This window comes from Argopecten irradians, chromosome 6, assembly GCF_041381155.1.
Source record: "Argopecten irradians isolate NY chromosome 6, Ai_NY, whole genome shotgun sequence".
Lineage (NCBI taxonomy): Eukaryota > Metazoa > Mollusca > Bivalvia > Pectinida > Pectinidae > Argopecten > Argopecten irradians.
In genome coordinates, this window is record NC_091139.1 from 43,850,517 (window position 1) to 43,875,423 (window position 24,907).

General features: G+C 38.8%; 1 protein-coding gene across 8 annotated transcripts in view; it reads left to right on the forward strand.

The window, feature by feature from the left end:
- Positions 1-18,719, forward strand: part of LOC138325996 (choline transporter-like protein 1) — a 68,195-nt gene extending 49,476 nt beyond the window's left edge. For all 8 annotated transcript variants that reach the window (XM_069272059.1, XM_069272056.1, XM_069272060.1 and 5 more), the window contains 11 exons: positions 1,063-1,152; positions 4,165-4,313; positions 5,506-5,692; positions 6,223-6,388; positions 7,110-7,250; positions 13,042-13,157; positions 13,613-13,650; positions 13,786-13,914; positions 14,477-14,569; positions 14,911-15,006; positions 15,459-18,719. In XM_069272059.1, the coding sequence (XP_069128160.1) occupies positions 1,063-1,152; positions 4,165-4,313; positions 5,506-5,692; positions 6,223-6,388; positions 7,110-7,250; positions 13,042-13,157; positions 13,613-13,650; positions 13,786-13,914; positions 14,477-14,569; positions 14,911-15,006; positions 15,459-15,542 (1,289 nt within the window). In that variant the 3' untranslated portion in view covers positions 15,543-18,719. The remainder of the gene's footprint in view (positions 1-1,062; positions 1,153-4,164; positions 4,314-5,505; positions 5,693-6,222; positions 6,389-7,109; positions 7,251-13,041; positions 13,158-13,612; positions 13,651-13,785; positions 13,915-14,476; positions 14,570-14,910; positions 15,007-15,458) is intronic.
- Positions 18,720-24,907: the final 6,188 nt, after the last annotated feature.

The window sequence follows — 24,907 nt, forward strand, 5'->3', positions numbered from 1 at the left end:
TTAATTGATAAAGATTGAAATTTTGAATGATATTGGACATCTCTTAAAATAATGATGATTAAATTTTTAACCTGTGTTAATTGACAGTAGCAGTAGTTTTTCACTGTATCTAAAGTACAATCAACTTACAGATTGTTTTTTGTTTTTGCTTTTGTGTACTTGTTATTCTTGTTATATTTCATGCTGTTTTATTTCAACTATTGAAATCTTTTTCTTAGGGATTACTAGATATGTCAGTTTTGTTGTTGCTTTTTATGATAGCCAGCACATTGAGTAGATAGTAGAAACATATTTCCTGTTAAATCACAGTATTTTTTATTATTGCTTTGTTTGGGTTTTTTTCATTCTTTTATAAAAGATGTGTTAATAACTTTTTGCGGTTGTACATATGCATATCATGAAAGGATTTATGATACAAGAATAAAGATGATAGGATATGTTACAATTACGTAAATGTTGTGCATGAAATGACCTTAAAAAAGCAAATTTAATTCTGATAGATACGAATACAGTATTCGTAGGATCACACACTAAGTAGGTATATCACCATCAACAGTACATACACAACCGTATATAAGCATTTTATGACCATTCAATAATATTCAGTTGTGAAATGGTGGAGCATCAATCTCTCATCTCAAATTGGGAAATAGAGTGATAGGAAGGGAGGGATTGGGATTCAAGTCTTGATCTAAACAATATGTAAAGGTAAAGGATTTAATACTATATTGAATTTTTCAGATCAGCTTGATAATCCTGTGATTGTTTGATTGAAGATAATCAGCAGCTTTTAAACAATAGGTTAATTTCCTAACCCATTCTTACAGTAGCGAACCTTGCTGATTTACATCCAAGCCCCAAAGTAGACTATAAATCTGTTGAATTCTGGTGACATACAATGTTAAAATGCCTTCTAACCTAGCCAGTATAAGGTAATAGTGTTATATTTTAAACCTCCATATCATGTAAATATGAAGAGTAAATGATATAAGTTAGTACCCTGTGTGCTTTTAATGAATTTAAATTGATGTTTGATATTATGTCGTGACATATCTTTACCAGGATTCGCTGTACTGATGGTACTCCTGATCCGGTTCTTGGCTGCTTTTATCGTGTGGGTAATCATGGGGCTGGCTGTCGTCGGCAGTGTGGGTACGTGTTAATTAATAAAACAGGCTAATTACTCAACAAGTGTTAGCTAATCAAGGGACCCTCAATACAAATGTGGAGTTATAAGAACGGCTGGAATCTGTGCAATGACTTTACTTTTTCTTCCTTCCCCTTTCAAAGTAATTATTGCAAAATGATCATATATTCCAATACTTGTAATCGTAAGAGACACAATGATTTTAGAGATGATGAAGGTTAGATGAACTGTAACTGGATGATAAATACATATTACATTATTCATTCCAATAAGCACTCTTGTCCCTGAGGACCCCTCCCCCTTTTGAAGCCACAATTTCACTTACTCCGAATTAAATGCAGACTGAAATTATAAAAAAAACTTTGAGTAGGTTTCTCTATTTCATTTCTTTTTGTAAGTTGACTATTGGCTTACTCTGTGCAATAATTTTGAGAAATACTGGCCCAAATTCAGCCCTATTAAGCGCCCCTTCAATTTTAGCTCACCTGGCCCAAAGGGCCTGTGAGCTTATATCATGGCGAGGCGTCCGTCGTCCGTCGTCCGTCCGTCAACATTTCCTTTAAATTGCTACATGTCATAGAGTTCTGGATGGATTGTAACCAATTTTGGCCACAAACATCCTTGGGGGAAGGGGAACAGAACTTGTTTAAATTTTGGCTCTGACCCCTCGGGGGCAGGAGGGGCAGGGCCCAATAGGGAAAATAGAGGTAAATTCTATAAATCGCTACTTGTCCTAGAGTTCTGCATGGATTGTAACCAAATTTGGTCAGACACATCCTTGGGGGAAGGGGAACAGAACTTGTATAAATTTTGGCTCTGACCCCCCGGGGGCAGGAGGGGCGGGGCCCAATAGGGGAAATAGAGGTAAATCCTATAAATCGCTACTTGTCCTAGAGTTCTGCATGGATTGTAACCAAATTTGGCCAGAAACATCCTTGGGGGAAGGGGAACAGAACTTGTATAAATTTTGGCTCTGACCCACCCGGGGGCAGGAGGGGCGGGGCCCAATAGGGGAAATAGAGGTAAATCCTATAAATCGCTACTTGTCCTAGAGTTCTGCATGGATTGTAACCAAATTTGGCCAGACACATCCTTGGGGGAAGGGGAACAGAACTTGTATAAATTTTGGCTCTGACCCCCGGGGGGCAGGAGGGGCGGGGCCCGATAAGGGAAATAGAGGTAAATCCTAAAAATCGCTACTTGTCCTAGAGTTCTGCATGGATTGTACCACCCAAATTTGGCCAGAAACATCCTTGGGGTTAACAGAATTCGTATAAATTTTGGCTTTGACCCCCTGGAGCAGAAAAAGTGGGGTCCAATAGGGGAATTAGAGGTTAATATTCAAATTCCTTCAGAAAATAAACAATGAACTTGTATTCAGAACATTACTTGGCATTACAAACCAGGTGAGAGATACAGGCCCTCTGGGCCTCTTGTTTTTAGCTCACATGGCCCAAAGGGCCTGTGAGCTTATGTCATGGCGAGGCGTCCGTCGTCCGTCGTCCGTCCGTCCGTCTGTCCGTCAACATTTCCTTTAAATCTCTACTAGTCATAGAGTTCTGCATGGATTGTAACCAAATTTGGCCATAAAAATCCTTGGGGGAGGGGGAACAGAACTTGTATAAATTTTGACTTTGATCCCCCGGGGGCAGGAGGAGCGGGGCCCAATAGGGGAAATAGAGGTAAATCCTTTAAATCGCTACTTGTCCTAGAGTTCTGTATGGATTGTAACCAAAATTAGCCACAAACATCCTTTGGGGAAGGGAACAGAGCTTGTATAAATTTTGGCTCTGATCCCCCGGGGGCAGGAGGGGCGGGGCCCAATAGGGGAAATAGAGGTAAATCCTTTAAATCGCTACTAGTCATAGATTTTTGAATTGAATGTAACCAAATTTGGCCACAAACATCCTTTGGGGAAGGGGAACAGAGCTTGTATAAATTTTGGCTCTGGTTCCCCAGGGACAGGAGGGGCGGGGCCCAATAGGGGAAATAGAGGTAAATCCTTTAAATCGCTACTAGTCATAGATTTCTGAATAGGAATGTAGCCAAATTTGGCCACAAATATCCTTGGGGGAAGGGGAACAGAACTTGTATAAATTTTTGCTCTGATCCCCAGGGGGCAGGAGGGGCGGGGCCCAATAGGGGAAATGGAGGTAAATCCTTTAAATCGCTACTTGTCCTAGAGTTCTGCATGGATTTTAACCAAAATTAGCCACCAACATTCTTGGGGGAAGGGGAACAGAACTTGTATAAATTTTGGCTCTGGTCCCCCGGGGGCTGGAGGGGTTGGGCCCAATAGGGAAATTAAGGTAAATCCTTTAAATCACTACTAGTCATAGAGTTCTGCATGGAATGTAACCAAATTTGGCCAGAAATATCCTTGGGAGAATAAGAACTGAGTTTGTATAAGTTTTGGCTCTGGTCCCAGGGGGCAGGAGGGGCAGGGCCCAATAGGGGAATTATAGGTAAATCCTATAAATCGGTACTTGTCCTAGAGTTCTGCATGGATTGTAACCAAATTTAGCCATAAACATCCTTGAGGGAAGGGGAACAGAACATGTATAGATTTTGGCTCTGATCCCCTGGGGGCAGGAGGGGCGGGGCCCAATAGGGGAAATAGAGGTAAATCCTTTAAACCGCTACTAGTCATAGAGTTCTGCATGGATTGTAACCAAATTTGGCCACAAACATCCTTGGAGGAAGGGGAACAGAACTTGTATAAATTGCAGAAAAGAAAAAGTGAACCTGTATTCAGAACATTACTTGGCATTACAAACCAGGTGAGCGATACAGGCCCTCTGGGCCTCTTGTTTCAATGTTAACTGCCCTGGACACTTATTGGGTTGAATTTGGTACTGAAAACCATCCATGATGTTTATACCAGGTAGTTTGTGTACCATTGTATTGGGTAAACTTCCATCAAATTTGGTATGATGTATATCGCTCATTTTGTACATCACAATACAATTGAACCGAATTGTCTTCGTTAAAGCAGCTTTATCAACTTTGTTTTACAGTGGCCACTGCTGTTCTGTGGTGGACTTATGCAGACATAAAAAGTGATATGGACGCCAAGAAGGAGACAAAGACAATACCTTTACTAGATGTTGAAGTTGACAACGAGAAGGCTTTCCTCATCTTCTCTATCATCGCTACTGTCCTCACTGTACGTATCGTCGCCTCTATACAGCTTCATGATTTGTAGAAATAATTATTGATATTCGCTGTAATAAGCACCTAGAGCATCTGAAAGTATTAGTGATATCACAGGGTTCATACAAACCTTAGAAAGTACTTAGTACAAATGCTTATTCCAATGTCTGCACCATGTCATCTTGTCCAGATTTCATATGGAAGCGGGGGAATGTGTTAATAGATATTTGTAGTTTGTGGTTTTGTTACAGATATTTGTAGTTTGTGGTTTTGTACCAGATATTTGTAGTTTGTGGTTTTGTAACAGATATTTGTAGTTTGTGAATTTGTTACAGATACTTGTAGTTTGTGGTTTTGTCACAGATACTTGTAGTTTCTGATTTTGTTACAGATACTTGAAGTTTGTGGTTTTGTTACAGATATTTATAGTTTGTGGTTTTGTACCAGATATTTGTAGTTTGTGGTTTTGTTACAGATATTTATAGTTTGTGGTTTTGTAACAGATACTTGTAGTTTGTGATTTTGTCGCAGATACTTGAAGTTTGTGGTTTTGTTACAGATATTTGTAATTTGTGGTTTTGTACCAGATATTATAGTTTGTGGTTTTGTAACAGATATTTGTAGTTTGTGAATTTGTTACAGATACTTGTAGTTTGTGATTTTGTCACAGATACTTGTAGTTTCTGATTTTGTTACAGATACTTGAAGTTTGTGGTTATTACAGATATTTATAGTTTGTGGTTTTGTACCAGATATTTGTAGTTTGTGGTTTTGTTACAGATATTTATAGTTTGTGGTTTTGTAACAGATACTTGTAGTTTGTGATTTTGTCGCAGATACTTTAAGTTTGTGGTTTTGTTACAGATACTTGAAGTTTGTGGCTTTGTTACAGATATTTATAGTTTGTGGTTTTGTAACAGATACTTGTAGTTTGTGGTTTTGTAACAGATACTTGTAGTTTATGGTTTTGTAACAGATACTTGTAGTTTGTGGTTTTGTAACAGATCCTTGTAGTTTGTGGTTTTGTAACAGATACTTGTAGTTTGTGGTTTTGTAACAGATCCTTGTAGTTTGTGGTTTTGTAACAGATACTTGTAGTTTGTGGTTTTGTAACAGATACTTGTAGTTTGTGGTTTTGTAACAGATACTTGTAGTTTGTGGTTTTGTAACAGATACTTGTAGTTTGTGGCTTTGATCCCCTGTAGGTAATCCTCCTTCTGATCCTGTTGGTGATGAGGAAGAGAATTGCCCTGGTGGTGGCCCTGTTTAAGGAGGCCGGGTCCTGTGTACAGTCAATGCCCTGTCTGATGATACAGCCAATATGGACCTTCCTCATTCTTATTGTCTTCTTCGTTTACTGGGTCATCATACTCGCATATCTTTCCACATCAGGTAACCATGAATTTTTTAGTCTTGACCTGTCTTACTTGTATTGTTCATTAGGCAATATTGCTTACAGTTGAACATTACATTCTTACTATCACACTTTAAGACATATATCAACTCTCCAAATTCTAGGATTGGAACAGTTCATTATAAAATTATATGGATGAAGTTAATATTTCATTAGTTTCGTAGTTTGAAACGAAAACTAAGAAACGTTTCTTAAACATATATCCAGACAGTAATATGAAAATTGTATACAATATATTTGCAGAAGATTTTTCAGGAATTAGTTACTATGTAATATAATGAAACAATCATCTTGTAATACTTGGATATTTCATTTTCACTGGCTACTTGTTTTGATTAGGTTTGATAAAACTGGTGTTAACCTCATCAGGATTAGGTTTATCGTGGAATACTGTATAAATGTACACACCTTACTGTAGATCTACAGATGCCCAAAAACTACAAATCTGGTAGAATTTTAATAACACTGAGAATGTACAAATAAAACTTCAGACATTGTTTGATTTCAGAAAAAGCATCCTTGGGTGAGAATATGATAGTTCGTTACGACGAACACGAGACTGTATCTTACCTGTGGTGGTATCACCTTATCGGCCTCATTTGGACGAGTGAGTTCATCATAGCCTGTCAACAGCTTGTCATATCGGGGGCAGTAGCCACATGGTATTTCGCAAGGTTAGTCTGTCAACAAATTATAGCGTTATATTTTCGCGAATTCACCAGCCATCACTATGATAGCAAAAATTTGATCTGTGAAATATTGAGGAGTGGTTGACTCATATATGCCCTAAAAATCAAATCATGAAAAGTTAAAACTGTTAAAATTGAATTTCGTTGTTTTTATCTCAAATCACAAAAATTTTGCCCCACATATATAATCAGTTATACGGTATGTCTCAATAGATAATTCCTATCATTCAAAAGTTTCCGACTCGTACCAGAGTAGGCTCTAGTTTGTAGTTTTGATTGTAAGCACTCCTTACATTAACTTTGTCTTATCTTTTACACAACTCTGCCATTCCCTTCTAACCACCAGTCTCTAGTATAGTAGAATTACCAGTAAACTTTTCTATGACCTGTCTGGTTATTCCAAGTATCAAACTAGGAGGAGATAACCTAGTATTAGAACTAACTGTAGAAATGCTTGTATAATACTTTAAATCTGGTGGCCAGACCTCAGATATTGACAAAGATATCTATAAAAACCACCAGATGGACAATGGAACAATGTCTTATAAGCCTTTACACACAGGTCAAATTATGATTAAGTTTGCAATTGGGAAGAGTATCATAAGCAGGTACAAATGTAATCTTTATACAGAGGAGGTTTCTAATGCAGATTTTAATGTAAATGTATCTCTCTATATTAGAACATCATCTTGTTACACATTGACAGGGATAAGAACACTGTAAGCTGTCCACTGTGTAAATCCATAAGTCTACTGATATTTCATCACTTGGGATCTGTCGCCTTGGGAGCATTCGTCATCACCATGGTCAAACTTCCACGTATGATACTGATGTACCTACAGAAAAAGTAAGTGGTCAAACTTCCACGAATGATACTGATGTACCTACAGAAAAAGTAAGTGGTCAAACTTCCACGTATGATACTGATGTATCTACAGAAAAAGTAAGTGGTCAAACTTCCACGTATGATACTGATGTACCTACAGAAAAAGTAAGTGGTCAAACTTCCATGTATGATACTGATGTACCTACAGAAAAAGTAAGTGGTCAAACTTCCACGTATGATACTGATGTACCTACAGAAAAAGTAAGTGGTCAAACTTCCATGTATGATACTGATGTACCTACAGAAAAAGTAAGTGGTCAAACTTCCACGTATGATACTGATGTACCTACAGAAAAAGTAAGTGGTCAAACTTCCATGTATGATACTGATGTACCTACAGAAAAAGTAAGTGGTCAAACTTCCACGTATGATACTGATGTACCTACAGAAAAAGTAAGTGGTCAAACTTCCATGTATGATACTGATGTACCTGCAGAAAAAGTAAGTGGTCAAACTTCCATGTATGATACTGATGTACCTACAGAAAAAGTAAGTGGTCAAACTTCCATGTATGATACTGATGTACCTGCAGAAAAAGTAAGTGGTCAAACTTCCACGTATGATACTGATGTATCTACAGAAAAAGTAAGTGGTCAAAAATTCCATGTATGATACTAATGTACCTACAGAAAAAGTAAGTGGTCAAACTTCCATGTATGATACTGATGTCCTACAGAAAAAGTTAGTGGTTTAATTGTTACATCTACCCATAATTCTTTTAGACAAAGTTTTATTAGCTCACCTGGCCCGAAGGGCCGGTAAGCTTTTGCCATGGTGCGGCGTCCGTCTGTCCGTCGTTCGTCCGTCAACATTTCCTTTAAATTGCTACTTGTCATAAAGTACTGCATGGATTTTCACAAAATTTGGTCAGAAACTTCCTTAGGGGAAGGGGATCAGTTTTTGCATAAACGGTGACCCTGACCCCCCTGGAGCCAGAGGAGCTGGGCCCAATAGGGGAAATAGAGGAAATTACTTTAAATGGCTACTTGTCATAAAGTACTTGGTGGATTTTAACCAAATTTGGTCAGAAACTTCCTTAGGGGAAGGGGATCAGATTTTGCATAAATGGTGACCCTGACCCCCCTGGGGCCGGAGGGGCTGGGCCCAATAGGGGAAATAGAGGAAATTCCTTTAAATGGCTACTAGTCATAAAGTACTTGATGGATTTTAACCAAATTTGGTCAGAAACTTCCTTAGGGGAAGGGGATCAGATTTTGCATAAATGGTGACCTTGACCCCCTGGGGCCGGAGGGGCTGGGCCCAATAGGGGAAATAGAGGAAATTCCTTTAAATGGCTACTAGTCATAAAGTACTTGATGGATTTTAACCAAATTTGGTCAGAAACTTCCTTAGGGGAAAGGGATCAGATTTTGCATAAATGGTGACCTTGACCCCCTGGGGCCGGAGGGGCTGGGCCCAATAGGGGAAATAGAGGAAATTCCTTTAAATGGCTACTAGTCATAAAGTACTTGATGGATTTTAACCAAATTTAGGCATCTTATTCATGAGGCTGAGGTGGCACTCAATGCAAGAAGTAATGATTTGGTTTTAAATCAATATAAGTAATCTTGAAGAGGAACAATCCTCTATGATAAACTAAAACATGTATACATTGGAACAACTGTTTACTATCACCATAATTGCTACAATGTCCAGGTGAGCGATACAGGCCCCATGGGCCTCTTGTTATAATATACAATGTACTGTCATAACATTGGACTGATTGTTACATGTCTGTGTGATACTGTGAATGCTGGGAACTTTAGGATGTTGATGCTGTACATTGATAGCCTGTCTTATATAACCAACATTTAGTGTACATTGCTGACCTGTCTGTTATAGGAGGGATCGGAAAACCAGTGTGACAGTACTGTCTTTATATATCTGTATGATACTGTAGTGTACATTGTTGACCTGTCTGTTATAGGTTAAAGGGATCGGAGAACCAGTGTGCCCAGTACTGTCTTTATATATCTGTATGATACTGTAGTGTACATTGTTGACCTGTCTGTTATAGGTTAAAGGGATCAGAGAACCAGTGTGCCCAGTACTGTCTTTATATATCTGTATGATACTGTAGTGTACATTTTTGACCTGTCTGTTATAGGTTAAAGGGATCAGAGAACCAGTGTGCCCAGTACTGTCTTTATATATCTGTATGATACTGTAGTGTACATTGTTGACCTGTCTGTTATAGGTTAAAGGGATCGGAGAACCAGTGTGCCCAGTACTGTCTTTATATATCTGTATGATATTGTAGTGTACATTGTTGACCTGTCTGTTATAGGTTAAAGGGATCGGAGAACCAGTGTGCCCAGTACTGTCTTTATATATCTGTATGATACTGTAGTGTACATTGTTGACCTGTCTGTTATAGGAGGGATCGGAGAACCAGTGTGCCCAGTACTGTCTTTATATATCTGTATGATACTGTAGTGTACATTGTTGACCTGTCTGTTATAGGTTAAAGGGATCGGAGAACCAGTGTGCCCAGTACTGTCTTTATATATCTGTATGATACTGTAGTGTACATTGTTGAACTGTCTGTTATAGGTTAAAGGGATCGGAGAACCAGTGTGCCCAGTACTGTCTTTATATATCTGTATGATACTGTAGTGTACATTGTTGACCTGTCTGTTATAGGAGGGATCGGAGAACCAGTGTGCCCAGTACTGTCTTTATATATCTGTATGATACTGTAGTGTACATTGTTGACCTGTCTGTTATAGGTTAAAGGGATCGGAGAACCAGTGTGCCCAGTACTGTCTTTATATATCTGTATGATACTGTAGTGTACATTGTTGACCTGTCTGTTATAGGAGGGATCGGAGAACCAGTGTGCCCAGTACTGTCTTTATATATCTGTATGATACTGTAATGTACATTGCTGACCTGTCTGTTATAGGTTAAAGGGATCAGAGAACCAGTGTGCCCAGTACTGTCTTTATATATCTGTATGATACTGTAGTGTACATTGTTGACCTGTCTGTTATAGGTTAAAGGGATCGGAGAACCAGTGTGCCCAGTACTGTCTTTATATATCTGTATGATACTGTAGTGTACATTGTTGACCTGTCTGTTATAGGAGGGATCGGAGAACCAGTGTGCCCAGTACTGTCTTTATATATCTGTATGATACTGTAGTGTACATTGTTGACCTGTCTGTTATAGGTTAAAGGGATCGGAGAACCAGTGTGCCCAGTACTGTCTTTATATATCTGTATGATACTGTAGTGTACATTGTTGACCTGTCTGTTATAGGTTAAAGGGATCGGAGAACCAGTGTGCCCAGTACTGTCTTTATATATCTGTATGATACTGTAGTGTACATTGTTGACCTGTCTGTTATAGGTTAAAGGGATCGGAGAACCAGTGTGCCCAGTACTGTCTTTATATATCTGTATGATACTGTAGTGTACATTGTTGACCTGTCTGTTATAGGTTAAAGGGATCAGAGAACCAGTGTGCCCAGTACTGTCTTTATATATCTGTATGATACTGTAGTGTACATTGTTGACCTGTCTGTTATAGGTTAAAGGGATCGGAGAACCAGTGTGCCCAGTACTGTCTTTATATATCTGTATGATACTGTAGTGTACATTGTTGACCTGTCTGTTATAGGTTAAAGGGATCGGAGAACCAGTGTGCCCAGTACTGTCTTTATATATCTGTATGATACTGTAGTGTACAATGCTGACCTGTCTGTTATAGTAGGGATCGGAGAACCAGTGTGCCCAGTACTGTCTTTATATATCTGTATGATACTGTAGTGTACATTGTTGACCTGTCTGTTATAGGAGGGATCGGAGAACCAGTGTGCCCAGTACTGTCTTTATATATCTGTATGATACTGTAGTGTACATTGTTGACCTGTCTGTTATAGGTTAAAGGGATCGGAGAACCAGTGTGCCCAGTACTGTCTTTATATATCTGTATGATACTGTAGTGTACATTTTTGACCTGTCTGTTATAGGTTAAAGGGATCGGAGAACCAGTGTGCCCAGTACTGTCTTTATATATCTGTATGATACTGTAGTGTACATTGTTGACCTGTCTGTTATAGGTTAAAGGGATCGGAGAACCAGTGTGCCCAGTACTGTCTTTATATATCTGTATGATACTGTAGTGTACATTGTTGACCTGTCTGTTATAGGTTAAAGGGATCGGAGAACCAGTGTGCCCAGTACTGTCTTTATATATCTGTATGATACTGTAGTGTACATTGTTGACCTGTCTGTTATAGGTTAAAGGGATCGGAGAACCAGTGTGCCCAGTACTGTCTTTATATATCTGTATGATACTGTAGTGTACATTGTTGACCTGTCTGTTATAGGTTAAAGGGATCGGAGAACCAGTGTGCCCAGTACTGTCTTTATATATCTGTATGATACTGTAGTGTACATTGTTGACCTGTCTGTTATAGGAGGGATCGGAGAACCAGTGTGCCCAGTACTGTCTTTATATATCTGTATGATACTGTAGTGTACATTGTTGACCTGTCTGTTATAGGAGGGATCGGAGAACCAGTGTGCCCAGTACTGTCTTTATATATCTGTATGATACTGTAGTGTACATTGTTGACCTGTCTGTTATAGGAGGGATCGGAGAACCAGTGTGCCCAGTACTGTCTTTATATATCTGTATGATACTGTAGTGTACATTGTTGACCTGTCTGTTATAGGTTAAAGGGATCGGAGAACCAGTGTGCCCAGTACTGTCTTTATATATCTGTATGATACTGTAGTGTACATTGTTGACCTGTCTGTTATAGGTTAAAGGGATCGGAGAACCAGTGTGCCCAGTACTGTCTTTATATATCTGTATGATACTGTAGTGTACATTGTTGACCTGTCTGTTATAGGAGGGATCGGAGAACCAGTGTGCCCAGTACTGTCTTTTATATATCTGTATGATACTGTAATGTACATTGTTGACCTGTCTGTTATAGGTTAAAGGGATCAGAGAACCAGTGTGCCCAGTACTGTCTTTATATATCTGTATGATACTGTAGTGTACATTGCTGACCTGTCTGTTATAGGTTAAAGGGATCGGAGAACCAGTGTGCCCAGTACTGTCTTTATATATCTGTATGATACTGTAGTGTACAATGCTGACCTGTCTGTTATAGTAGGGATCGGAGAACCAGTGTGCCCAGTACTGTCTTTATATATCTGTATGATACTGTAGTGTACATTGTTGACCTGTCTGTTATAGGAGGGATCGGAGAACCAGTGTGCCCAGTACTGTCTTTATATATCTGTATGATATACTGTAGTGTACATTGTTGACCTGTCTGTTATAGGTTAAAGGGATCGGAGAACCAGTGTGCCCAGTACTGTCTTTATATATCTGTATGATACTGTAGTGTACATTGTTGACCTGTCTGTTATAGGTTAAAGGGATCGGAGAACCAGTGTGCCCAGTACTGTCTTTATATATCTGTATGATACTGTAGTGTACATTGTTGACCTGTCTGTTATAGGTTAAAGGGAACGGAGAACCAGTGTGCCCAGTACTGTCTTTATATATCTGTATGATACTGTAGTGTACATTGTTGACCTGTCTGTTATAGGTTAAAGGGATCGGAGAACCAGTGTGCCCAGTACTGTCTTTATATATCTGTATGATACTGTAGTGTACATTGCTGACCTGTCTGTTATAGGTTAAAGGGATCGGAGAACCAGTGTGCCCAGTACTGTCTTTATATATCTGTATGATACTGTAGTGTACATTGCTGACCTGTCTGTTATAGGTTAAAGGGATCGGAGAACCAGTGTGCCCAGTACTGTCTTAAGTGTTGTATCTGCTGCCTATGGTGCCTGGAGAAATGCTTGAAATACCTTAATCAAAATGCATACACTGTTGTAGGTAGGGTATTTCATATTCAAACCATATTTGAGCAATGAACAAAGTCAAAGTTGTAGTTCATAATCCATCCTCTTTTTCAGTTATTTATTATCCTCTTTCTCCGAAACGGGGGATATTGATTAAGGTTTGTCCGTGAATGTAACTGTAATCAGTAAGTGATGCAGTTATTAAAGGGAGGGATAATATGTAATATGTTTATGAAGGGAGGTAAATGCAATGGGATAATTTATATTCATTGGTTATACACTGTTGTAGGTAGGGTAATTCATATTCAAACCATATTTGAGCAATGAACAAAGTCAAAGTTGTAGTTCATAATCCATCATCTCTGTGAGTTATTTATCTAAAACTTAGTGATGTTTTATAATCAATATGATATCTGTGAGGGATTGTATTCATGCTGGGTATCGTATGTTCTGATTCTCACCTCAACTTAAATGTTTCTCTATTTACAGCAATAAGGGGAACCAATTTCTGCTCATCAGCGAAAAAAGTAAGTTTTCAATTTTAAACTATCAATTAATGTTTGTACATGTATTTGAATTTGCCTTCCTTTTACATGTTTTAATCTTTACCAATTAAAACATATTAGCTGCTTTATTATTGATTTCTTGTTAACTTATTACAGGCCTTTTTGACGCTATTCAATAATGCCCTGCGTGTGGTAGCTATAAATAGCGTCGGAGACTTCATTCTGATGCTTGGTAAAATTGGAGTGATGGCAGCAACAGCAGCAGTGGGCATTATCTGGCTCAAGGTCAGTACATGCAGTGATCAAGGTCAATATAGGCTTTGGTCAGTATAGACTAGGGTCAAGGTCAATATAGGCTGGGGTCAGTATAGACTAGGGGCAAGGTCCATATAGGCTGGGGTCAATATAGACTAGGGTCAAGGTATATAAAGGCTTGCACCAAGATTAATATAGACAGGGGTCACTATATACATAAGGTTGTTTGACTCAAGTATAAGCGGAAAATTATATGGCTCAAGGTCAGATATGCTGAGGTCATTGTCAGCTTATGTGTAAAGTCATCTGGTGTTTATATCTTATGTGATTAAATGAAGCAAGTCATAAGAAGTTTTGAGTGCCCTTGTGAAGAAAAGTTTAACATTGAGATGCAGACTTTATTGCGAAAATGTTCGATAACAGCGATTCAATAATTCAGAAAAAAAAATGCTCGTTAATGAGAGAATTTTTTAGTTATTGTTTTTGGAGTTCTCCAAGCTTTTCCTTTGAATTCTAGTAGTAACTGTGAAGTCTCCAAACACATACTGCAAATTGATGAGTAGGTATTACATAGCCTGTGTGTCTGTTTCAGGACAAGGACGGCCTTCATTACTATCCAGTCCCGGTACTACTCACCTGTGTGTTTGCTTTCTTTGTTGCTCATTGTTTCCTGTCTATTTACGAGGTAAGGTTCACAATCACTCAAACACAAATCTAATGGGATGATATTTCTTGATTCTCAAAATATTACCTATTTTAATGTTGGCAGACTGTATAGAATATTGAATAAATTATTAGATACACTTCATTAATAAAATTCATTGGTTTGGATCAAACCTGTCTCTAAAGGCCAACCAAGGGACAGAAGGGAACTTGTCTTTATAGTCATTAATCTTGATACACAGGTAGAACTGTGTCGAAAATTGTCTTATTGAACAGTTGGTCTTTATAGATAGGTTGTTGCTAAGGTAGCTTTCACTGTATGATATGATAGTTACTGTGATAAGTCTGGTTATCTTTACACAGATGGTTATTGATGCAATCTTCTTGTGCTTCTGTGAGGACGTAGAAATGAATGACGGCTCACCAGAAAGGCGTTACTATGCCAGCCGAGGATTACTTGTAAGTCAACACATGTGTTTCTGAATTTCTAATGATTTATCAGATGTTCAATTTTGGTGTTTTTAAGTAAATGTTTTAACTGTTGCTTGTATTTCTACTCCAAAATATTTTTCAGTTGAGTAAATAAAATGTTTTACTTTGTGTACCTACATGTACTTGCCATGTGATAGGCATTGATATTAATATTTCATTGAAGTTTTAGAAATTTAATTGCCCAATGAAAAGAAACAAAAATTTCACAAAATCAAACTGAATATTCTTGTAGCAGAGAAATGTTGCGCTATCAGAAAGTATATTGAAAAGGCAATACATGTACTAAGTTGTAATAATTTATGCCTTATCTTTATGGGTCTATAAAATATCAAAGATTTTGAAGAATCTGTAAATAGCCAATAAAAGAACTCAGAATTTACTTTCTTCAACTATTTGTAATTGATATGCTGTTTTTTCAGGAATTCATTGAAGAAAGCAGTAAAAAGCTGAATGAACTGACACGAGAGGGAACTGCTGAGGAGACCGAACCAGCCAAGCTGTAACTATAGCAACAACATCAACAATCACAGCTTGATTCAACCAATCAGATTGGTGCATCTTTTCCAGGGATTTATTCATCTGTTCCATTCGGGTGATTGTTGGGGAAAAAAATTAACAGGAGATATATGAAAACTTTAAAAGCTGTGAACTATGAATTTAGTGTGTCGGTGATTTGGGATGTATGTTGAGATGTGAATGTGTGATTTAAAATGTTGATTGCTATAGTGAGTTTTAAGGAATTGATGAACAAAGTTATATATTTTTCATACTGAGGAGAAACAATATACTGACTATTTATTCAACAACTCCCCGAGAATCGTAAATCTTTGTGCTATATGGTGGAGTAACAATTAAAGGGAGATAATCTATGACAATAGCTAAGAAATACAGATACTACTCTTGTTTGCCTTTAAAAATATAAAATAATGAGTGAAAACTTTATTTGTATCTCTCCTTACATGCATCACATCCCATACAGGGTTAACTCATTCCCCCCTGACATTTCATAATGGACTGGTCTAGTCTTTGATATAGAATGGTCTAAATGTATATTCAGGGGGGATGAGTTAAAAGGGAGTTCTAATTTAAATAAAGCTATAGGAAGCAAATGCATAATATTTACAAGAACGAATACATGAAGTAGTGTCAGTAGTATTTGATAATAAAATCTAGGTTTTAAGGGGTTAAGATAACCTGATATATTACAAGTCCTCCATATATGGGTTATGTGTTTGTAATCCCATGTGGAGCAGTAGCCAGGTACTGACCGCTGGTCACTGGTTTTTCTCCGGTTAACCGGCTTTCCTTCACCATTCAAACCTGGCACGTCCTTGGATGACCCTGGCAGTTAATAGGATGTTTAACTATCAAACTAAGGTTTTAAAAATGTTTATAATATATTTAACAAATTAAGATATGTGAATTTTATAGAACTTTCCAATCAATCTGAAGTGATTTACTGACATGTTGTTCCTTGCTGTTTAAATACCCACTGTAGAATTTATTATCTGCTTCTGGATGACTCCTGCGAATGAAGACTTGATAGTAATATGTGAATTGGAACTGTCATTTTGCTCTGTAACTAAAGATTACTTACTTTGTGATGAAACAAAGTACAATTAAACAAATTATGTTAATTAGGCTGTGAATCAAGTAGCTGGCTGCTGTTTTTGTAGTTTTTGTTGAGGAACATAGTTACATTTTTGTGGTTGAAAAGTCTTAGTGCCATGTAAATATAGATATATTCTATAGATAATTTGTAAAGGTTGATTTTATGAGATTTTGCCGTTAACTTTTTTTTCCATAATTACTTTTATTCTATCATTATCATTATTTCATATTTGTTTCATCTGAATATATTTTTGGTATTTGTTTATAATTCTTATAGTTCCTGTAGTATCAATCAACCAGGATATATAAATGTACTGTTGAAGATCAATGCTATTCTGCTTTAAAATCAATTTCAATCGTATTATTTCACTTTTGAATATCAAAGATGTTGATATCAGTTTTATATTGGTCTTTGTTTTTTCTCCTGGTTGTGTTATTCAAATATGAAATGATCAGTTCTTATTTCAATTCTGTCATTAAAGTCTGTATTTATCAAATTATCTTTATGTACTGTCAAAGTGGACAACAGAGGTACCTGGTAAAAATTTATGCTACCTGGACACCTTAACCGCTGAAATATCCCCCCACACATGATATTTTGTGTATACATGTGAAACACATTCTACAAATAGCAATGTAATGAAATGTTACACATGTCTATATCCATAGTATACTTCACTTTACACCAAATAGACAGAAAATGTTTTCATCTTTAATTATTTTCTATGTACATTTAAGAACTTTTTACCTGTTTTATGGTAAATAGCTGTAACATTGACATCTATTGGTGTTTATTTACAGAAGTTGTGCAACAAAAATGGAAGTTCTAGGCGGTTCATGGTGTCAAGACATATAGATTATTAGTTTTTTTCATATTTAACCACCTGTGTGGGAGAAGTCAATTTTTCATTTATCTTCAAACCAATCATCTTTTTATGAAAAAGAAAGAAAAAAAAACCTGTCTGAGATGAGACTGCTTATCACAGACATTTTCTTATCATTGAACACACTGGTACTATTGTTTGGGGACCTCTAGGTTTTATATGGTATCAGGATTTTCATTCCAGGCAGAAATTGGTGCAGATTTTATAATTTGTGTTGAGGTTTATCAACTTTGCCCCATGATCGTATTGTACTTCAGGTTATTCCTTGATAAATGTCTGTTCCTTCTTCATTTTTATTCAAAGATGGACAATTGATTTAGTTATATATTATTTTCTTTTTTTCTTTTTTTTTTCCCACTTTATATTCAATTTGATATATAACATGTAACACTATATTTAAGATTTGTTCCTTAGCACAAATCGTTTTCATCGTTGTTCTATGTAATATGTTATACTTATGTTGCAATTACTTTATACATTCAACCCTAGCAAATCTTCATATTTAAAAGGAACAAATCTTCTATCTTCTTGAAAACTATATACATAGTCATGTGTCATGTATAGAAGACCACATGGTGACCTTTGACCTGTAATATGACAAGGTCACGACCTTCAAGGTTAAAGGTTTCTGTTTGTTGACTGCCTATATAGTAACAACAGTTGTAACAAAACTTTTGATTAAAAGTATAAGAGTATTTTTAAACTCACAAGCAAATCGGTGATATGCCGATCTTTTTCTTTTTTCCCACAATCTTAATTTTTGGGTATAAAAAGGTAAGAAGAAAGAAATCATCGCAACAGGAAGTCTAGATATTGAAATTTAACATGTGGATTTTAGGTATCTTTTTCACTACATATCACCAAGACATTGAACACACTTTCTAAATTATAGAAATTTGGTTATAAAATCACATTTCTTTATCAAAATCTATCTTTCTGAGGTTAGGGGAGAGGTATTTTCTATTTTTTTATAGTTTACTATCTTTATATATGAACGTTTAGAGAGGTTTAGTTGCTTTGATTGTATCAAAAAACCTAGAGTTATCAACTAAGATTTTGTATGCTTTTATATCTAGATCTGTTTCACCCCTATATTTTTAATTTTGATGAGATTTTGTATGATTCGGGAATACAATATATATATATATATGAAATAGCAACTAATAAAACTATACTTGCTGATTAGATTGGGTATTTTATCTTTTCTACTCGTGGTATTTGATGGCAATATTTTATATGTATCAAATATTCATATTATAATTTGCTGCACAAATTCTTCCAAAATGATTTAAGTAACACCTCCCTTGACAGAAGTTGACACTGCCTCACTTTTGTCTTTGAATGATGTGACTGGGAAACTCTAGCTTTTATCCTCTGGCCACTACATAGGAGGCTGTATCTAAAGAAACTGCAGCGCACTACATACATGGGAGAATGTCTGTAAAGAAACTGCAGCACACTGCATACATGGGAGCCTGTATCTAAAGAAACTGCAGCGCACTACATACATGCGAGACTGTCTCTAAAGAAACTGCAGCACACTATACATGGGAGACTGTCTCTAAAGAAACTGCAGCACACTACATACATGGGAGACTGTCTCTAAAGAAACTGCAGCACACTGCATACATGGGAGACTGTCTCTAAAGAAACTGCAGCACACTGCATACAACATTGGAGACTGTCTTTAAAGAGACTGTCTCTAAAAAAATTACAGAACACTGCATACATGGGAGACTGTCTCTAAAGAAACTGCAGCACACTGCATACATGGGAGACTGTCTCTTAAGAAAGTGCAGCACACTGCATACAACATTAGAGACTGTCTTTAAAGAAACTGCAGCGCACTACATACATGGGAGACTGTCTTTAAAGAAAAGAAACTGCAGCACACTGCATACATGGGAGACTGTCTCTAAAGAAACTGCAGCGCACTACATACATGGGAGGCTGTATCTAAAGAATCTGCAGCGCACTGCATACATGGGAGGCTGTATCTAAAGAAACTGCAGCACACTACATACATGGGAGACTGTCTCTAAAGAAACTGCAGCACACTGCATACAGCATGGGAGACTGTCTCTAAAGAAACTGCAGCACACTACATACATGGGAGGCTGTCTCTAAAGAAACTGCAGCACACTACATACATGGGAGACTGTCTCTAAAGAAACTGCAGCACACTGCATACAACATGGGAGACTGTCTCTAAAGAAACTGCAGCACACTGCATACGACATTGGAGACTGTCTCTAAAGAAACTGCAGCACACTGCATACATGGAGGCTGTCTCTAAAGAAACTGCAGCACACTACATACATGAGAGACTGTCTCTAAATAATCTACAGAATACTGCATACAACATTGGAGACTGTCTCTAAAGAAACTGCAGCACACTGCATACAACATGGGAGACTGTCTCTAAAGAAACTGCAGCACACTACATACATGGGAGACTGTCTCTAAAGAAACTGCAGCACACTGCATACAACATGGGAGACTGTCTCTAAAGAAACTGCAGTACACTGCATACATGGGAAGCTGTCTCTAAAGAAACTGCAGCACACTACATACATGGGAGGCTGTATCTAAAGAATCTGCAGCGCACTGCATACATGGGAGGCTGTATCTAAAGAAACTGCAGCACACTACATACATGGGAGGCTGTATCTAAAGAAACTGCAGCACACTACATACATGGGAGGCTGTATCTAAAGAAACTGCAGCACACTGCATACATGGAGACTGTTCTAAATGAGCAACTACATACATGGGAGACTGTCTCTAAAGAAACTGCAGCACACTGCATACATGGGAGACTGTCTCTAAAGAAACTGCAGCACACTGCATACATGGGAGACTGTCTCTAAAGAAAACTGCAGCACACTGCATACAACATGGGAGGACTGTCTCTAAAGAAACTGCAGCACACTGCATACAACATGGGAGACTGTCTCTAAAGAAACTGCAGCACACTACATAAAACATGGGAGACTGTCTCTAAAAAAAACTGCAGCACACTGCATACAACATTGGAGACTGTCTCTAAAGAAACTGCAGCATACTGCATACAACATTGGAGACTGTCTCTAAAGAAACTGCAGCACACTGCATACAACATGGGAGACTGTCTCTAAAGAAAACTGCAGCACACTGCATACATGGGAGGCTGTCTCTAAAGAAACTGCAGCGCACTGCATACAACATGGGAGACTGTCTCTAAAGAAACTGCAGCTTACTGCATACATGGGAGGCTGTATCTAAAGAAACTGCAGCACACTGCATACATGGGAGACTGTCTCTAAAGAAACTGCAGCACACTACATACATGGGAGACTGTCTCTAAAGAATCTGCAGCGCACTGCATACATGGGAGGCTGTATCTAAAGAAACTGCAGCACACTACATACATGGGAGGCTGTCTCTAAAGAAACTGCAGCACACTGCATACATGGAGGACTGTCTCTAAAGAAACTGCAGCACACTGCATACAACATGGGAGACTGTCTCTAAAGAAACTGCAGCACACTGCATACATGGGAGGCTGTCTCTAAAGAAACTGCAGCGCACTACATACATGGGAGACTGTCTCTAAAGAAACTGCAGCACACTGCATACAACATTGGAGACTGTCTCTAAAGAAACTGCAGCACACTGCATACAACGTGGGAGACTGTCTCTAAAGAAACTGTAGCACACTGCATACATGGGAGGCTGTCTCTAAAGAAACTGCAGCGCACTACATACATGGGAGGCTGTATCTAAAGAAACTGCAGCACACTGCATACATGGGAGGCTGTATCTAAAGAAACTGCAGCACACTACATACATGGGAGGCTGTATCTAAAGAAACTGCAGCACACTACATACATGGGAGACTGTCTCTAAAGAAACTGCAGCACACTGCATAACATGGGAGACTGTCTCTAAAGAAACTGCAGCACACTACTGCATACATGGGAGGCTGTATCTAAAGAAACTGCAGCACACTACATACATGGGAGACTGTCTCTAAAGAAACTGCAGCACACTGCATACAACATGGGAGACTGTCTCTAAAAAAACTGCAGCACACTGCATACAACATTGGAGACTGTCTCTAAAGAAACTGCAGCATACTGCATAACAACATGGGAGACTGTCTCTAAAGAAACTGCAGCACACTGCATACATGGGAGGCTGTCTCTAAAGAAACTGCAGCACACTGCATACAACATGGGAGACTGTCTCTAAAGATTCTGCAGCTTACTGCATACATGGGAGGCTGTATCTAAAGAAACTGCAGCACACTGCATACAACATGGGAGACTGTCTCTAAAGAAACTGCAGCACACTACATACATGGGAGACTGTCTCTAAAGAAACTACAGAACACTGCATACGACATGGGAGACTGTCTCTAAAGAAACTGCAGCACACTGCATACAACATTGGAGACTGTCTCTAAAGAAACTTCTGCAGCACACTGCATACATGGGAGACTGTCTCTAAAGAAACTGCAGCACACTGCATACAACATGGGAGACTGTCTCTAAAGAAACTGCAGCACACTACATACATGGGAGGCTGTATCTAAAGAAATCTGCAGCAAACTGCATACTGGGAGGCTGTATCTAAAGAAACAAGCACACATACATGGGAGGCTGTCTCTAAAGAAACTGCAGCACACTGCATACATGGGAGGCTGTATCTAAAAGAAACTGCAGCAGCACTGCATACATGGGAGACTGTCTCTAAAGAAACTGCAGCACACTGCATACATGGGAGGCTGTCTCTAAAGAAACTGCAGCACACTACATACATGGAAGACTGTCTCTAAAGAAACTGCAGCACACTGCATACAACATGTGAGACTGTCTCTAAAGAAACTGCAGCACACTGCATACAACATTGGAGACTGTCTCTAAAGAAACTGCAGCACACTGCATACATGGGAGGCTGTCTCTAAAGAAACTGCAGCACACTACATACATGGGAGACTGTCTCTAAAGAAACTGCAGCACACTGCATACATGGGAGACTGTCTCTAAAGAAAGTGCAGCACACTGCATACATGGGAGACTGTCTCTAAAGAAACTGCAGCACACTGCATACATGGGAGGCTGTCTCTAAAGAAACTGCAGCACACTACATACATGGGAGACTGTCTCTAAAGAAACTGCAGCACACTGCATACATGGGAGGCTGTATCTAAAGAAACTGCAGCACACTACATACATGGGAGACTGTCTCTAAAGAAACTGCAGCACACTACATACATGGAGACTGTCTCTAAAGAAACTGCAGCACACTACATACATGGGAGACTGTCTCTAAAGAAACTGCAGCACACTGCATACAACATTGGAGACTGTCTCTAAAGAAACTGCAGCACACTGCATACAACATGGGAGACTGTCTCTAAAGAAACTGCAGCACACTGCATACATGGGAGGCTGTCTCTAAAGAAACTGCAGCACACTACATACATCGGAGACTGTCTCTAAAGAAAATGCAGCACACTGCATAAAACATGGGAGACTGTCTCTAAAGAAACTGCAGCACACTGCATACAACATGGGAGACTGTCTCTAAAGAAATTGCAGCACACTACATACATGGGAGGCTGTCTCTAAAGAAACTGCAGCACACTACATACATGGGAGACTGTCTCTAAAGAAACTGCAGCACACTGCATAAAACATGGGAGACTGTCTCTAAAGAAACTGCAGCACACTGCATACAACATGGGAGACTGTCTCTAAAGAAACTGCAGCACACTGCATACAACATGGGAGACTGTCTCTAAAGAAACTGCAGCACACTGCATACATGGGAGACTGTCTCTAAAGAAACTGCAGCACACTGCATACAACATGGGAGACTGTCTCTAAAGAAACTGCAGCACACTGCATAACACATGGGAGACTGTCTCTAAAGAAACTGCAGCACACTGCATACATGGGAGGCTGTCTCTAAAGAAACTGCATCACACTGCATACATGGGAGGCTGTCTCTAAAGAAACTGCAGCGCACTGCATACAACATGGGAGACTGTCTCTAAAGAATCTGCAGCTTACTGCATACATGGGAGGCTGTATCTAAAGAAACTGCAGCACACTGCATACAACATGGGAGACTGTCTCTAAAGAAACTGCAGCACACTACATACATGGGAGACTGTCTCTAAAGAAACTACAGAACATGGGAGGCTGTATCTAAAGAAACTGCAGCACACTACATACATGGGAGACTGTCTCTAAAGAAACTGCAGCACACTGCATACATGGGAGACTGTCTCTAAAGAAACTGCAGCACACTACATACATGGGAGACTGTCTCTAAAGAAACTGCAGCACACTACATACATGGGAGACTGTCTCTAAAGAAACTGCAGCACACTGCATAAAACATGGGAGACTGTCTCTAAAAAAAACTGCAGCACACTGCATACAACATTGGAGACTGTCTCTAAAGAAAACTGCAGCACACTGCATACATGGGAGACTGTCTCTAAAGAAACTGCAGCACACTGCATACAACATGGGAGACTGTCTCTAAAGAAACTGCAGCACACTGCATACATGGGAGGCTGTCTCTAAAGAAACTGCAGCACACTGCATACAACATGGGAGACTGTCTCTAAAGAAAACTGCAGCACACTCATACATGGGAGGACTGTCTCTAAAGAAACTACAGAACACTGCATACACATGGGAGACTGTCTCTAAAGAAACTGCAGCACACTGCATACGACATGGGAGACTGTCTCTAAAGAAACTGCAGCACACTGCATACAACATGGGAGACTGTCTCTAAAGAAACTGCAGCACACTGCATACAACATGGGAGACTGTCTCTAAAGAAACTGCAGCGCACTACATACATGGGAGGCTGTATCTAAAGAATCTGCAGCAAACTGCATACATGGGAGGCTGTATCTAAAGAAACCACAGCACACTACATACATGGGAGGCTGTATCTAAAGAAACTGCAGCACACTACATACATGGGAGGCTGTATCTAAAGAATCTGCAGCGCACTGCATACATGGGAGGCTGTATCTAAAGAAACTGCAGCACACTACATACATGGGAGGCTGTATCTAAAGAAACTGCAGCACACTACATACATGGGAGACTGTCTCTAAAGAAACTGCAGCACACTGCATACAACATGGGAGACTGTCTCTAAAGAAACTGCAGCACACTGCATACAACATTGGAGACTGTCTCTAAAGAAACTGCAGCACACTACATACATGGGAGACTGTCTCTAAAGAAACTGCAGCACACTGCATACAACATGGGAGACTGTCTCTAAAGAAACTGCAGCACACTGCATACAACATGGGAGACTGTCTCTAAAGAAACTGCAGCACACTGCATACATGG